At 32.0% G+C, this 17,482-nt stretch overlaps 1 protein-coding gene across 2 annotated transcripts in view; it reads right to left on the bottom strand.

The window, feature by feature from the left end:
- The window catches only part of LOC114343226 (zinc finger protein ush), a 512,519-nt gene that overhangs the window by 155,588 nt on the left and 339,449 nt on the right, over positions 1-17,482 (bottom strand). Inside the window, exon 1 of one of the 2 annotated variants that reach the window (XM_028296313.2) lies at positions 5,026-5,117. The exons of the other annotated variant lie outside the window; for it this stretch is intronic. Coding sequence (XP_028152114.2) covers positions 5,026-5,029 — 4 coding nt within the window. The 5' untranslated portion in view covers positions 5,030-5,117. Of the gene's footprint in view, positions 1-5,025; positions 5,118-17,482 lie in introns of those variants that run through there. 2 annotated transcript variants of the gene reach the window in all.

The raw sequence follows: 17,482 nt of genomic DNA, 5'->3' as shown, positions 1-17,482 counted from the left end.
CAAAGTACACACACATTCTTTTTTTGGTACGCAGGATCCAGGCCTAAAAGATTTTTAATATTTTTTTAATTTTTTTTTATAAATGATCACAACGGGATTTTGAAAGAGTTGAAAAGTCAATTTGATCAATTATTTTCATATTTACAGGATACGGAATTACCCAATAGATTACGTATGAAAGCCACTTAACTATTCATTTATATTTTCTAGTTTTCAAAGAAAACCTATTTTTTTAAATTAATATACTACGTATATGAAGACTTTATTGATTGTCAGTTTTTTTATTTTTGAATTGTCTTAACCAACACTTCATCTGTAGCTTATACTATCAGTTTTCTACTTCTTTTTGTTTTTCTATATTAACACGTACTCTACTTGATTTTTCGTTTTTCCGTCTGGAGAAGTCCATGTTCCTTTATGTATAGCGTTTTTTTATTAATTCTGTGTCAATGTTGTCTAATCCGGGTGACTTGTTGTTATTTCTCTTTATAGTTTTGGTTCAGTGATATTCTATCACATACGGCATTCTCCCTTCTTCTTCTTGTGGTATCATAACCCTAATGTTTCGTTGCCTGACTGGCTGTCCTTCCATTCCTCCCTTGTGCTCTTCTCCATTGTCCTACATTCATAGTTTTTAGGTCCTCCTCCATGGCATTCAACCATCTCGTTCTGGGTCTTTTTTTCCATCTCTGGACATGTCCCACCCATAACAGTCTTTGACTTTTAACAAATCTCACAATATCGTACCCTTTATTTAATTCAAATCTTCTTTGACCAGCAGTATCTTTCTCTCAAATGTTCATTTGTTGCGCTTTATCTTTTTCTTCTCATTGCCCAGGTTTCACAAGTTGGCTAGCAGGTCTATTTACGAGTAATAGAATTATGGAAGTATACTAGTACCTGTCTACAAAAACAAGGGAGACATACAACAATGTACAAACTACAGATCTATAAAACTACTTAGCCACACCATGAAAATATGGGAGAGAGTAATTGATAGACGAATACGTGAAGAAACCGAAACATCCGATAATCAATTTGGCTTTATGCAGGGCAGATCAACAACAGATGCAATTTTAATTGTAAGGCAACTGATGGAAAAACACAGGAATAAGGAGACCAACGCTCATATGGTATTCATTGATCTTGAGAAAGCATATGATAGAGTTCCTCGAGAGATTCTGTGGTGGGCACTCAATAAGAAAGGAGTCCCTGGGAAATATGTAGGTAAACATTGTGAGAGATATGTATGAGGGAGTAACGACTAGTGTTAGGACAGGTGTGGGAGAGACTGATAAATTTCAGGTGAAAGTAGGATTGCACCAAGGCTCGGTGCTTAGTCCTTATTTATTCTCATTAGTTTTGGACCAGATAACAGCGAAACTACAGGGTAGCATTCCATGGTGCCTAATGTATGCTGATGATGTAGTGTTAATAGGAAATAGTGAAAGAGACTTAGAACAAAAACTGAAACAGTGGAGACAAGCTCTGGAGGAAAAAGGTTTAAAACTTAGTAGGACAAAAACAGAGTATTTGGAATTTTCATTTAAAATGGAGTTACTACAAATAAAATGATATCTTCGGATGGTGAAATAATTGTGAAAAGCAATAGTTTTAAGTACCTAGGATCGGTATTACAAAGTAATGGAGAAATAGATGGCGATGCATGCAGTAGAATTAGGGCTTAATGGATGAAGTGGAAATAAGAGAGTCGTGTGTTGTGTGACAGAAAAATTCCAATGAAGCTGAAGTGAAAATTCTATAAAACAGCCATACGACCGGCTATAATGTACGGAACTGAATGTTGAGCAGTGAAAAAAACAGAGGAACGACGAATGCATGTGGCGGAAATGAGATGGTTAGATGGATGAGTGGAGTGACAAAGAAGGATAAAATTACAAATGAGTATATTAGGGGAAGTCTAGATGTGGTACTAATTGATGTCAAAATGAGAGAGCATAGGTTTAGCGGGTTTGGTCATGTTTAACGTCGATACGTTAATCACCCAATACGAAGAATTGCTGAAGTGCAGATTCCTGGAAGGAGTAGGAGAGGAAGACCAAAGAAGACGTGGGGGGAGACGATTAGGCAGGACATGTTGGTAAAGGGGATTAATATTGATATGACCCAAGATAGAATTGTGTGGAGAAATGCAATTAGGGAAGCCGACCCCGCATAGGGATAAGGCAAAGAGAATGATGATGATATGTAGTATGTACCACTGGAAATACATGTACTAATTTCGCTATTTAAGAATTTTTTTATTGATTTCTGTGCTCAGATACCTATGTGAAAGCATTCACATGTTGGCTGGTATAGTTATCTATTGCGATATTGTTATCATTGTCAGGTGTTCTTTTGACACGATCATATACTTGGTTTTTGTTTCGCTTATTTTAAGCCCCTTTTTCGTGATTGAGGATCAATTTCCTTGAACGCTCCCATTAGTCGTTGCTTGCTATCCTACCAATGATAGCTGCATTGTCTGTACCTATATGTAGTAATTTATACTGATTTGGTATTTACATGGCCAGTTACATTAATGTTTCTAATGACTGCCTCAAGAACTAGGTTGAACAGCATGGTTGATAGTGCGTGTCCCTGTCTCACTCCCACAGTGATGTCAAATAGGGGAGTCAGTTCTCTATGTACTCTAACTGCAGCTTTTGAAGCGCATCCTATCTGTTTTCTTCTTTTGAAGAACACTTTATATATGTGCAATATTTTACTTTTTTTGTTACTATGTCTTCTTCTTTGCATCTCCACAAAATTTTTAAAAATTCAAATTTCTCAAATCCCACGCATAAAACGGAAAAGAAATCATTGAAAAGATAAAAGTAATCTAATAATAACTCAAAAATAACATGACTTAAAGAATTTATTAAATAAATTAAGTAATAAAAATATACATCAATTATACTACATAAATGTACTAGCATTATGATTTAACATTAATTTTATGCAATACCAATAACCAGTCTTTAGTGTAGGCATTATAAAATATTACTGCAATATGCGTATGACCTATTGTTAAGAACAATAAATTTCGATACAGATTGTGTGCAAAACGTAATAGGATACCTGTATACAACAACAATATCATAGCTAGCAATCAAACATCTGACATTTTTGACCTCATGACAAATACAAAAGTTGTTTAAGATGAATATAAAGAGCTAATTATGGAGAACTGTGAAAACGAATAATTTGCAAATAATCCTCCTCCTCCTATATATTTTCTCCTTCGTAAGGATGTAGTGGCGTCATGTGTGCGTGTTGTTTTGCTTCAGATATTCTTGCAAAGAATATAACAAGGATGGGTATATTAAAACTCTAATGAAATCTATTAAATAAATATCATCTCTCTTCTTTTTGGAATGTCACACACTCTCACATTCATATACTACTCAGCTAACCAGCCACGAAGAAAACGGAATTGAAGCAGGTCTTGGAATGAGCTTTTTTTCTGTTGGTTAATTAGTTACTCCCATACAAGAAGGAAGGCACTCCAGACCAGACGGAAGAAGAAGAGTAAGTCCGGATAATGACTGTGACGAAGAACTGTAATAAAAAATCATGAAAGAATTAGCATGAGATGAAGAGAGATCAAACAGAGAACGAAAAATAGAGAGAAATGGAAAACACTTGTAGAGGAAATTGAAGGAAATAAAACAGAAGAGTATGCGTTGATCCATCCAATCAGTCATCTTTCCCAAAAACATTTCTTAAAAATACGTCTAACCAAACTTTATAGTGACAAATGACTTTATATGTCAGACTATATAATTCAGCATGGTGACCAGACTACTATCGACCTGTATGTGGTTCCTGGTCTCATACAGGCCATACACATCTCAATAACGGTTTTTTTCGATAGCCCTATGTTACAAGCCAATACATAATGTACCAGCAGTTTAAGTTGATAAAGGTCATCAAAATAACTGATATAAATGACAAATTTATTCGAATTATTGTAGAGGTAAATTGGGGTCAAACTACAAAATTTAGGATGGGACAAAAATGGTATAGAGGCAGTATTCTACCTGCTCTTCTTAACTGTTTAATCCTAGATTCACAAAACATACGCGTGATAGCCATGGAACCATCTTGGATAAAATTATATATCAAATAGAGTGTGAGGTTAAAAATGCAAGTTCTATATAGCATAGATAAAGAAGAATAATCATAGGAATAACAATATTAATTGATAATGAGTTCAACTTTCTTTCTTCCTGGATTGTTAAGATGTCCTCCATTTTATTTATATCTTTAAAACGTGGATTAAAAGAAGAAGAAATCGAAAGATTTTCTTGTGGTAGTCTTGAGACTATACAGAAAAGTGCAAAAACTTTAAAACAGTGCCCAATATGAAGATCGAAAAGCAAAAAAAATCGGTTGACATTGAATAAAATTTAATGGGTCTTGACCTAGAAAAAGTGGAATAGGGAAGTAAGTAAACTAAAGAAGATCCATACAAGACAAGATACAAGACATTTGTTATGAGGTTACTAGGTACGAATATTACATCATAATGTAAAGATGGTCCGGTAAAGAAAAAAATAAAAAAAGGTTGAAAATTATGTTTCTAAATATATATTTTAGTTATTTCGAACGATATTTACTATAGCAACAACAATCATAAACTTTTCACTGTCGTTGGGATGAACACATCAAAAATAAGTTTAGAAGGACATTGTCTTTATTTACGATAAAGATAGTAGTCAGTATCTTACAATATATAATATTATATTCTTTAGAGGAATAAAACACTAGGGTCCTAAAGCATTTGCTAATGGAGATAGGGTCCCCTTTAAAAGAACATCAAGTCCATTTGTCCCTGTTGAAAAACAATTTAAAACTGCTCTCTTGTAAAATTATGAAAATGGACATAGTGTAATCCCTCCGAGGTAAAGTGATATTATTTATGAAAATTATAAGAAGTCACAACAATCTAGGTTGTACTGGTAAAAAAGTGATCTTGACCTCTTTTAACAACAAAAACAAACAGTAAAATCGCCGACTTACCCATTAGTGCCGCACTGAAGTCCTTATTCTTTCAACCACACGGAAACACGGCACTCTAAAGTCTTTTACGTCAGCGCGCAACAAAAAAAAATGTCTTTAATATCATTAACTGACAAATTGAGTGTGAGAGTAGTAGAAGACGCAACACAACAAAGTTAAAGCGACGACTGAAGTTGCTGTCAAAAAGACGAGGCCGGCTAGCGGTCTCCGGTGTGCTTCGCCCCCTTTGTTGATAGTAAAAGAGCAGCGGAGCCCGCGAGGAGGGATGGGGATGGGGGAGCGGAAAACGCGTGCATGGTGTTAGAATTACGGTGGTGGTCGCTGCTGATAATGGGATACAGTCTAATTGAATAGCGAATTCTTTTTTAACGGATTCGCTGCTTATTTCGGGAAAGGGTAAAGAATAAAAGAGTGTGTTAATGAAAGAGGCTTGATTGTGATTCCTGCTATTGATACTACTGGTAACATTAATATATTTCTGAATGTTGGGTTTATAAGGGGATATGGGGTGTGGTCTGTTATAGTGTAGTAAAGTATATTTCACGAATTTGTGAATGTTTTGGATTATTACTAGACTGGACACTTGACAACCAATGGTCCACTCTACTCTAAAGCATAAGAAGTATCTATCTAAATTGCTCAAGTAATGAATGATATATGAAACAAAACAAAAAAAATCTTTTTTTACAGTATCTATTAATAAGAAGTTATTTACAGTAAATTCTTTTGATACTGGGTTGGAATAAAGTATGGAACCAAGCAAATATCTTTGAAACGAAAAGGACAATATTTATGAAACTTTGCATGCAAGTACAGTGACGCAGAAGGCATCTGTTGCCATATTTTTTGTTACTATTCCACTTCCGGTTTCACCGGAAATACCCCTAACTTATTTAATTTAAATGGAACACCCTATATATTTTTGCGGATTTTAAAAGAACTTGTTATTTTTAATTCATACATACCAAATTTGGTAGAGAAAATTTGTTAAAAAGTGTCTGTAGCTAATTTTTTGTATTAATACAACGTAATAGGAAATAAACGAGTACCATCTATACCAGCGATACTCAACCTTTTTCTTTCCTGGGCCACATTGTAGCTATTGCCACAGCTTGCGGGCCGCAATCAAGATGAAGTTGTATACAGGGTGTATCATTGGGAAATGGAAATACTTGAATGGTGAATAGAGGTAAATGAGGCGGTTCTATACATACTCGATTTATTGCTCCACAAGACTTTATAACCGAGGTACAGGCTGATTTATCGATTTTGCCCATTTCTTTCTGGACCCATAACTTTAGAACCACCTTGTATATTTTTTTAATATTTGGTACACATATGTCACATTTTAGACATATGTCGCATTTAGAACCCAAACCACCCAACTACTAATCACAAGAAAAATCCAGGTCCGGATTAAACAAAATTATAAATCCATTGTGATCTTGAAACAACATCCTGTATATTGAGATTTTCAAAACCGGTTTGCACATTTGAAAAGAGCTTTAATGGAGCTTCCATTTTTTACGCAGACAATTCAATGACTTTAATTTTGAAATTATGTTGAAATTTTTAAGAACTCGAACTTTCAAAACAAATATTTCGATATAATTTCAAAATTAATGTCATTAAATTATCTGCGCAAAAAATGAAACCAGCAATTTAATTTAGTTTTTGTGCTCTTTTCAAATGTGCAGACGAATTTTGAAAATTTTAATATACAGGGTGTTGTTTCAAGGTCACAATTATTTTAAATTTTTTTTTGTTAATCCGGACCTGAATTTTTCTTGTGATTACTAAATGGGTCGTTGCAATGTAGTAAATAAGTATTGATTATTTTTCAAATGAGTATTTAGTTCAGTAACTTTAATAATTTATTATTAAAAGTTAATTATACCTTGCCTTTTAATCAGAGTTCTTAAAAATCTCAATATAACTTAAAATTAAAGTCATTACATTGTCTGCCTCACGCCCAAACACGCCTCAAACACATCGGCACACTATCAAATAATTTGAAAAACACGTGAAATTTGACAAATAATTTGATCGCAGGGTCCTTTAGTTAGCCTTCGGGCCGCATAAAAAACGCTAGAGGGCCGCAGGTTGAGTATCCCTGATCTATATATTGTAGACTAAAATTGTTGTTTACATGCACTGCATGACTCATTTGAATTTAGTATAGTAGGTAAAACGGTTACTGAACTAAATGACAGAAATAAGTTGTATTAAAAATGGTTCATTTAAGTGGAAAAGATCGTATTGAAATATTAATGATAATAGGTTATGGTGAATTTTCATTTTTTGGAAGTGAATTTTCCAAATCCATGGATTGGACGTAGAGGATTCATAGAGTGGCCCGCTTGTTCTCCGGACCTCAACCCGTTAGATTTTTTTCTTTGGGTTATCTAAAATTACGTGTTTACGTTAGGCAACCAACATGCTTGCAGGATTTGAGGCAAAGAATAATAATTGATGAATGTGAACTAATACGTGGAAAAACTGACTCACGAATTTATTTATAGGCTTGCACGTTGTCAGGAGGTGAACAGCAAACATTTTCAACATTTGAAATTATTTTTTTTTATTTTTAATATCATTGGTCTAACGTAAATAAATTAACCTATTTTTTAACTGTAAAGAGATTTATTTCTTGTTTTAATAGTTTTTTCTTACAAACTTGGTATGTATGAATCAAAAATAAAAAGTTCTTTTAAAATCTGCAAAAATATACAGGGTGTCCCATTTAAAGTAAATAAGTTAAGGGTATTTCCGGTGAAACCGGAAGTGGAGTAGTAACAAAAAATATGACATCAGATGCCTTTTGCGTCACTGTACTTGCATGCAAAGCTTCATAAATATTGTTCTTTTCGTTTCAAAGATATTTGCTTGGTTCCATACTTTATCCCAACTCTGTATAATTCACGTACACTGCCCATTTTACGCGGAAATGTTTTTTTGCCTAGCAGTTTTACCTTTTTTGCCCACCATTAAAGACAGTTCAACGTTGATTAACAAGGTTATGATAATATTTAGATATTTTTGAAACATTTTTTTTAATTTTTAAAGAGTTAACAGTTTAATCAGTACACAAACCTGTGTGTGATGCATTGGGTAATAGTGAGACAAAACTCAAGTCAATTTTGAAAAAGTGTAAATAGAAATATAGGTCGCACAATATAAACCACACTCTAAGACTAAAGATTATCCTGAGAATTATATGTTTGAAATTCGAGATACTATATAGAAAATAGGCGAAAAGAAAGAACATGTTTGTTTCTGTAGAGACGATGTTAAAAAAATAAAAAGTTGAAGCACTTGAAAAACCTTGTGTGAAAGAGAGCTTATAGACGGAGAGCTATAGCCGAAAAATCATCGTCATAAATAATATGGAGTTTGTCCTGTGAAATGCGTCCATTGGATATTGATAATTAAGATCCCTTCCAGCCTGACACCTCATTGGATACAGGAAGTAGCAATAAGGGATGAAAGAGGAAAATTAGTGCAGTCACTAAAGGTTTTCACCTCCGATTTCGTTGAACTTCCATCAATTTGCATGAAAATTGGTGAGTAGTTAAAGCATACTTTAAGAAACAAAAGTGACATGGTGCCAACTTGCGCTTTTACGCTGGGAGTGGATGCCACCCGTTCTCGGGGGTGAAAATTATTTTATTAAAAATAATCCCACAAATCGATAGATGGGCAAATTTTAAGCAAAATTTGTTATATCAAGTTATTAAAATAAATCAATACTTTTTGAGATATTAAAGATCAAAGATTTGAATTTTTCTTGAAAAAAAAAAAATGCATGGTGTAAAGCGGTTTTTCATAAATAATTTAAAAAATATAATTTTTAACAAAATAGTGATGATTACCAAAATTAAAGATAATAAAAAATTGACTAGATTCCTTGAAAAACCTTTTAGAATTAATTAAAAGTGAGTTAGAGAGAGGTGATTGAATGTATATTTTTTTCGGCTAGTACTAAAATCTAAGTATTCAAGCTTAAATAACGGGAAAACGATGTATTTTATAAAATATACTTACTAAACACTTGTCATCAAAGTACTTAAGAATACCTATCAAGTGAGCTCCAGACGGAGTTGATAGTATCAAAGTTAAGCAAGATATGATGAAAATAAGAGAACCCTTTCGAATTTTTTAGAAATAAGTGAAAAATTAAACATACGTTATTTTCACAAAAATTCAAATTTATAGTAGGCCCAATAAGACTTTTTTTATTTTAGCATAAGTAGTAATCTCAAAAATTTTGAACGGTTTAAAAAGCACCTTTTTGAAAAAAAAAAATGATTTAAAAAAATCATAATTTTTCAAATTTTCGTAAATTTCATTTTCGTTTGATAATAACTCCAGTATTTAATAGTGCAGTCACTGAAGGTTTTCACCTCCGATTTCGTTGAACCTCCATCGATGTTCATGAAAAATTGGTGAGTAATTAGAGGATACCTCAAGGAACAAAGGTGACATGATGCCTACTTGCGTTTTTACCCTGGGGGGTATTAAAAATAATACCATAAGTCGATAGAAAGACAAATTATAAGCAAAATTTGTTATATAAAGTTATTAAAATAAATCAACACTTTTTGAGTTATTAAAGACCAAAGATTTTATTTTTTCGTAAAAAAATGCATGTTTTCAATCGTTTTTTCACGTATAAATCAAAAACTGTAAGCTTTTGCAAAAAAGTTGTTATTACTGAAATTGAAGATAATAAAAAGCTAAATACATTCCTCACATAAAGAACTAAACTAATGTTAGTTCAAAGTGAGTTATTGGCAATTGAATGTGTATTTTTTTCGACGAGTACTCAAATCTAAGTATTCAAGCTTAAATAACGGGAAAACGATGCAATCTAAAAATTATTCCTTCTAAACATTTGTCAAAGTACTTCGAAATACCTATCCAATGAGCTTCAGAACAAGGTAATAGCGTCAAAATTAAGTAAGTTATTATAAAAATAAAAGAACCGTTTCGAATTTTTTAGGAAAAAGTGAAAAATAAAACATACGCAATTTCCACAAAAATTAAAATTTATAGTAATCCTTAAAAAATCTTCTTTATATTAGCATAAGTAATGTTTTCGATCATTTTGACCGGTTTAGACTGCGTATTTTTGAAAAAAAGATATAATTTAAATATATCATAATTTTTAAAATTATTGTAATTCTCATATTCTTTTGATAATACATACTCCAAAAATAATCAATATACGTAAAAAATTATATTTAACCAAATTTTAGTTTTAGTCCTGTCGCCAGGGGGGGTACAACGGCCTCCTGTATTCAGATGGACTTACATAAGTTTTTTATAGGTTTTTTAGACCCGTAGAACACGAATTTTTTGGGTAACAGTTGATCCGGATGTTGATAAGATTGTTATAAACAAAGAAGTTGAGGAATTACATAACAGCGATTTCTCGCAAAACAAAACATGTTTTTGTATTTTTTGGGCCATTCTAACCAAAAAGTGTTCCTACAAATTTGTTCGTAGGATGCATAGTTTTCGAGATAAACGCGGTGGAACTTTCAAAAAATCGAAAAATTGCAATTTTTGTATCCGAATAACTTTTGATTAAAAAATAAAATAGCAATTCTGCTTACCGCATTTGAAAGTTCAAGTCAAAGTATATCGGTTTTAGTTATTTGCATTGCTAAAAATTTATTATTTTATTGTTAAACAAAAGTATAAACACCTAGTGCTGGAGTGATGTTTTCAATGATTTCTCATTTAAAATCGAACGAGTAGGTAGAGTAGGTACAAGTGCAAGCGAGGCTATTTCTACGTAGCATGCATGTAAACGCATGTATTAGGCACGGGAAACACTATGTGTTTATAGCTTTTTTAGCAATAAACACATACATTTTTAGCAATGTATATATTCGAAACCGATAGAATTTAACTTGAACTTTCAAATGCGGTAAGCAGAATTGCTATTTTATTTTTTAATCAAAAGTTATTCGATTTTTTGAAAGTTCAACCGCGTTTATCTCGAAAACTGTGCATCCTACGAAAAAACTTGTAGGAACATTTTTTGGTTAGAATGGCCCAAAAAATACAAAAACATGTTTTGTTTTGCGAGAAATCGCTGTTATGTAATTCCTCAACTTCTTTGTTTATAACAATCTTATCGACATCCGGATCAACTGTTACCCAAAAAATTCGTGTTCTACGGGCCAAAATACATAATAAAAACTTGGGTAAGTCCATCTGAATACAGGAGGCCGTTGTACCCCCCCTGGCGACAGGACTATTTTGTCTGTGCCAAATATGTTACTTGTTTTATTATATCTATAGGCTAAAAACTAACCGAGATAGAAGCGTTTAAATCTTAAATTTTGCTGTGGGAACCATGCAACCGGGGATATTTAACCTTTTATTTAAAAAAAGTAAGGGGTTTAAAAGATTAGGTTCAACGTGCTTAAATAGCACTTGGAATTTACTTTCAAACAGTTTTTAGATGAACCTGATATATTAAACACGAACGGAGTTAGTAAAAAAAAACAATAACATCTTTTGGAAAAATTTTTAACAGATAAATTTTGAAAAAATTTTGTAGCATAAATTTTAACGCTATCAACATGTTCGGGGGCTCATTTGATAGATATTTAAGTACTTTGACAAATGTTTAATAAGTTTATGTTATAAAATGCATCAATGTCCGGTTATTTCAGCTTGAACACTTAGAGTTATTAACTCGCCGAAAACAATATACATTCAATTACCTATAACTCACTTTTAGTTAACAGTAAAAGGTTTTTCTAGTAAAAGGTTTATTTCATTTTTTATTAGCTTCAATTTTTTGTAAAAACTTACACTTTTTGAGTTATTGTTGAAAAAATGGTTAAATACATGCATTTTTCTCAAGAAAAATTAAAATCTTTGATATTTAATAACTTAAAAAGTTTTGATTTATTTTAATAACTTTATTTAACAAATTTTGCTTGAAATTTGTCCCTCTATCGAATTATGGGGTTATTTTTAATTAAATAATTTTCACCCCCGAGAAGGGGTGGCATCGACCCCCAGGGTAAAAGCGCAAGTTGGCACCATGTCACCTTTGTTCCTTGAGATATCCTCTAACCACTCACCAATTTTCATGCAAATCGAGGGAGGTTCAACGAAATCGGAGCTAATAGCTCATATCCACCTTCAGTGACTCCACTAATATGTCAACTCACATAAATAGCAATATAAACATTAAACTTAAAACCAAATATGATATGTCTAAAACTGTGATTTTATGGACATCGTGGACATTTGAATTTGCTCTTCTGAAAAATAGCGAAAGTGGACATATCAGCTTTTAGCAAACGGCCACTCAATTAATACGAATCTTGTTATAAGCAAAAAAGATAAAGTACAAATTATAGGAAAAACACTTATCGGGAATTTTGTACATTATAACTCCTCCCTTATTAGAGCAGAAAATAAGGGTCCTTCTATTTTCTGGGTGGCTTCTTCTTCTCTTTTTCGTCTTGAACGATATTTCTTCCATGTATAGTCCAGGGTAATAAGGTTTTTTCCATGACACTTCAACAGCCAGGGTACTGAAGCGTTTTTTCGACAGCTAATACGTATACGCTGTGAGCTCGTACGTAGAGGGGATATTTAAAAATTCGCGAGCGCCAGTAGTGACAAGTCTGTAAACGTTTACTGGAAATTTGACATAAATGTCAAAGTGATTAATTTAAAATTAAAATTAAAAACGTTAATTATAAAAAATATTAGTTGGTCAAAGGTGTGGTACATATTTTTACCTTAAATATACTTACGTTTTAAATACTGAATTTAAGTTTTTTTAATGTTCCGTAACATGTAATTATAAATTAATCTATTAATCTTAGCGCCATCTACACGATAATTGTGAAAGTATCCGAAGTAAGAAATTAATATTTCATCAATAGAACTTCAAAATGATTAGCAAAATCTTAAAAAAATCGATTACAATTTAATTACTTTTTTGCGTTGTAAATATTAAGCGATAACAATTAAATAATAAATTTAAAAATTACCGGTGAAAGTTGCATTAGTAATCCGCTAGGAGCGACACCAGCGAAGCTCAGAGCGTATAAGAATAAATTGTAACTATTTCCTGCGTATGATCTGGCGGCCATTTTTATTTATAAACAATTTAGTGTCAAAAAACGGTCTCATTTTTCCCTTTTTTTTTAATTAATGGAAAACGGTAAGACTTATGGTTTTCTGAGTACAATCATCTTCGACAGAATGGAAAAATCTTTAAAATGGCGTATTGCAAAGTTCAATACACTTATTTATTGTTAATATAATTGCGAAAAAAGTCGAAATTTCAAAAAAAAATGCAATAGCTATTGTAAAAATAAGTGTACAGCTTAGAACTTTTTGTCAAATGAGAGTTCTTTGGTGCTTAATATGTGACAAAAATTTCAAAGCGATTCATTCAATTGCTTAAATTTTATTCAAATTGTTTATCCCAGAGAGTTTTTTCGCAATAACAAAGTCAGAAAAAAATAATGTTAGAACCATTCTACATACAGTAGGAAAAATGAAAGAATACCCATGAACGACCATATAAAACACGCTGTATTTTCCTGTCACCGTGTCACACAAAAAATTGGCCAGCGAAAGTACAGGTAATAATTATTATTACATGTATGTACTTGCGTTGGGCAATTTTCTTTGTGACACGGTGACAGGAAAATACAGCGTGATTTATATGTTCGTTCATGGGTATTCTTTCATTTTTCCGACTGTATATCAAATGAAAGAGCATGAGCTATAGCTATACTTTCAAACTGGTTTAAAAAAATTGTATATAAGATGCATTTATTAGTACTAAATAATTATGAAAAATGTTGTTCTGAAGCTATTTCCTTGTGGCATTTTTATAATGAACTATTTTAAATATATAATACCCGACTTGGGCGTCGAAACGTTAATAAATTCATTTTTTTGGTAAAATTGTGGCTTATTTCCCATTTAAAATAGTTCATTATAATTATGTAAAAGTATGTTTAATTTTTCGTTAAAAACATTTTATTTTTTATATAATAAATTATATATATTTATTACAATTTTTCATCAATTATCATATACATAACATTACTTGGTAGTTGTGCACCTAAAAAACGGTAAAAAATAGATTTTTTTGGAAAAAGTTATTCAAAAAGTTTATAAGGAAAAATTGACGATACTTTTGCATAATTATTTATTACTAATAAATGCATTTTTTATTCACTTTTTTAAACCAATTTGAAAGTTTAGTTCATGCTCTTTCATTTGACATCTGTAGAATGGTTCTAAATTTATTTTTTTCTGACTTATGTTATTGCCCTCTCTGGAATAAACAATTTGAATAAAATTTAAACAATTGAATGAATCGCTTTGAAATTTTTGTAATATATTAAGCACCAAAGAATCTCCATTGGACAAAAAGTTCTAAGCTGTAAACTTATTTTCACAATAGTTATTGCGAAATTAATTTTTTTTAATTTCGACCATTTTTCGCAATTATATTAACAATAAATGAGTGTATTAAACTCTGTAATACGCCAGTTTAAAGCTTTTTTCATTCTCTCGAAGATGTTTGTACTAAGAAAACCATAATTCTTACTGTTTTCCATGAATTTGAAAAAAAAAGGAAAAAAGGCCGTTTTTTGAGACTAAATTGTTTATAAATAAAAATGGCAGCCAGATCCTACGCAGGAAATAGTTACAATTTGTTCTTATAGGTATTACCTGTCGAAAAAACGCTTCAGTACCCTGGCTGTTGAAGTGTCACGAACAGGGTATATTTTTGTCTTATTACCCTGGCCTAGCATGTTTTGATGGTAGGTACATTTTCAAGATCTCTTGTTTGTAGAAAGTTACGTAAGGTTTTGACTCGATTAATTTCATTCATGTTGAGTTGTTTAAAGTGGAATATTTATAGGTTGTGACGTTCCGCCCCTTATAGAATCAATTATTGATGGGAAGATATTATTTAATTATGGAAAATATTATTTAATTATTTTCAGAATTATTTTCTTTCAATGTTCATTAAAATACAACTTAAACCCATCACATAATTTTTAAATGCTTGCTGACGTCACATTTAAACGTGGCAACATTGGTTTCCCCACTTTGACAGCTAGGGATATGGAGAATCGCAACGAGGTTCTTGGGCCGTTGAACTGAACGCGCCATTGTGCTTTGAGGAGTGGTTTTGAGTAGATAGCGTGCGGGGTTGTTGGACTAGTTTATTTACCTACAATTCTAAGTTCTAGATTTATTAAAATAAATATTATATTGAAGTCATCCAGCATTAGTGAACAGTGTGAATTTGAAGAATTGTACTGCATAGCTACATGGAGTTCCGCCCCGGTAAATAGAAAAAATTTAATATTTTTATTCAGCCATGTTGAATGTCCTTGACTAATTTGCTAATTAAGTTTCATGCAGATTATTTTCATGGTTTGATCAAACTCATCGAGAGAAAATTGTATATTCTTTGCTGTTTTTGCTTTTAGTTGGAAAAATAGAGCTCATTAAATCCAATTTTTTTTATATTCCTTTCAAGTCTTCAGATCTCCTATCTTTTGAAAGATGATCAAATAAGTATCCATTGCATAGTCATATTATTTCATCCTCATATAAAATGCCTGTATACCTGTGTATATATTATAATAAAATATTATTTTACAGTAATTATATCTTGTATTCAAATTGAAAATTACATGTGTTATTGACCAAGGTCATCTGATAACAACTTGATAAAGAGTCGAGCTGTCTAGTCATTCAAGTTTTTGGACTTAATGACCTATTTCTTCTTATTCCCATAGGAATAAAAACACCTCCTCGTTTCTCTTGCTTCTTTTTTTTGACATTGGTAGATTGGTAGTAACACCATACTGTGTTTTTTAGCACCTACTATGAAATCTTAAAAACCACCTAACACCACCAAGGACAGACCACTCCTCGAGCAACGATCACTGGGCAGCCAGCCTGGATCATTTCCAGTTGTTTTTCCTCCTGAGTACCTCCAGCTGTTTCCACCAGCCTTCCTGTACCTCCAGCACGACAGCTGCAAGCGAAAGTTAGCACCACTGGGTGCTCATTACATCAGCTCGAAGATTGTGTAAAAGGGGTGTGTTTGGGGACATTTGATGCGCTCTTAGTAAAGACAGACTGTTTTTTTGTGATATTCAGGACATTTTTTTTATAGTTTAATTGCACACAAATTTTTCCCGCTTCATATTTGTATAGTATTTTTTTTAACAACATAATATTTAATTGATAGCGTTCCCCAATACTGCGTAATCTCTAAGGTAAAGATCTCTGAGCTCAGATATTTTCCCCAACAATAGTTGTCCGTACTCTCATTTTGATTATTTTTATGCTGGTTTCCCTTTTTATATAACTATTTAAACTTATTTCATTATTTTAGTCTATTTTTAAATTAAATTCTTCAAATTAACTTCAAATAATATTCAAAATTTCAATTATTTACTTTATTTAACTTTAAATTTTTAAATTCAAATAAACTTCTGGGCTCTATTCCCTTAGAATAGAGTTTGGTTTCACTTGATAAGTAACTATTATAAACCACGAGTTATAAAAAGGATCTGTTGTATCCAACCGTAGGTTTATTTATTAGGTAAAGGCTTGTGCCTGCCCAACTCACATTGAGTTATTTTTATATTGTATTTATAGTATCAGGTAGTATTTAATTATGGTGTACGTATAATAAACGTACAATTATTATTTGGTGAAGGTTCTACTAACCTAGGTGAGTTGTACTTTTTATATTAGAGGTACCCCTTTTTGATTTTCTAACCTCATTAAGATTATTCTTAGAGTAAATTTGTACGGTAATTCTGTAAATGACTTTCACTAGTATCTATCATTTCTTGTCATGTTAGAGTCACATACTAGTCACTTGTTTTAACTCGGAGATTGTGAAAATCTAGTAGTTATATTTAATAAGTATACATTTATTGTGGATATTTTTTCTTATTACTCCTTTATATTTATACATTTAAAATACTTGTACTACAAATTTAATATACTCTATAGCAGCGTAGAATACCTGGAAGAGTGTTAACCTAGTTAGCCTTCTTCTGGCGCCCAAAAATTTATTCTATTTTTATTATAGTTTATATATATATATATATATATATATATATATATATATATATATATATATATATATATAGACGTACACACCGGCCATGTGACTCCCATTTTGCCATATGCTGCGCACCGTCCGAGACCCGTTTTGACCATGCGAGACCCTTCAGCGGGACTCGCATGGTTTTATCGTGTATATCGGTTGCAGAAGGTCCAACTTATCCAAAAAAACTGATCAACAAAAAATTTTTTTTGGACTCGGAAGTCTGTTTGCTATCGCAAAATATATGGAATTTAGTTCATAGAAACGCACCATAGGCGGCGCACAGGTAGACTGTATGTAAGCTGTATG

The sequence above is a fragment of the Diabrotica virgifera genome, chromosome 1 (genome assembly GCF_917563875.1).
Source record: "Diabrotica virgifera virgifera chromosome 1, PGI_DIABVI_V3a".
Taxonomy (NCBI): domain Eukaryota; kingdom Metazoa; phylum Arthropoda; class Insecta; order Coleoptera; family Chrysomelidae; genus Diabrotica; species Diabrotica virgifera.
This window is presented reverse-complemented; position numbering and strand designations above follow the sequence as displayed.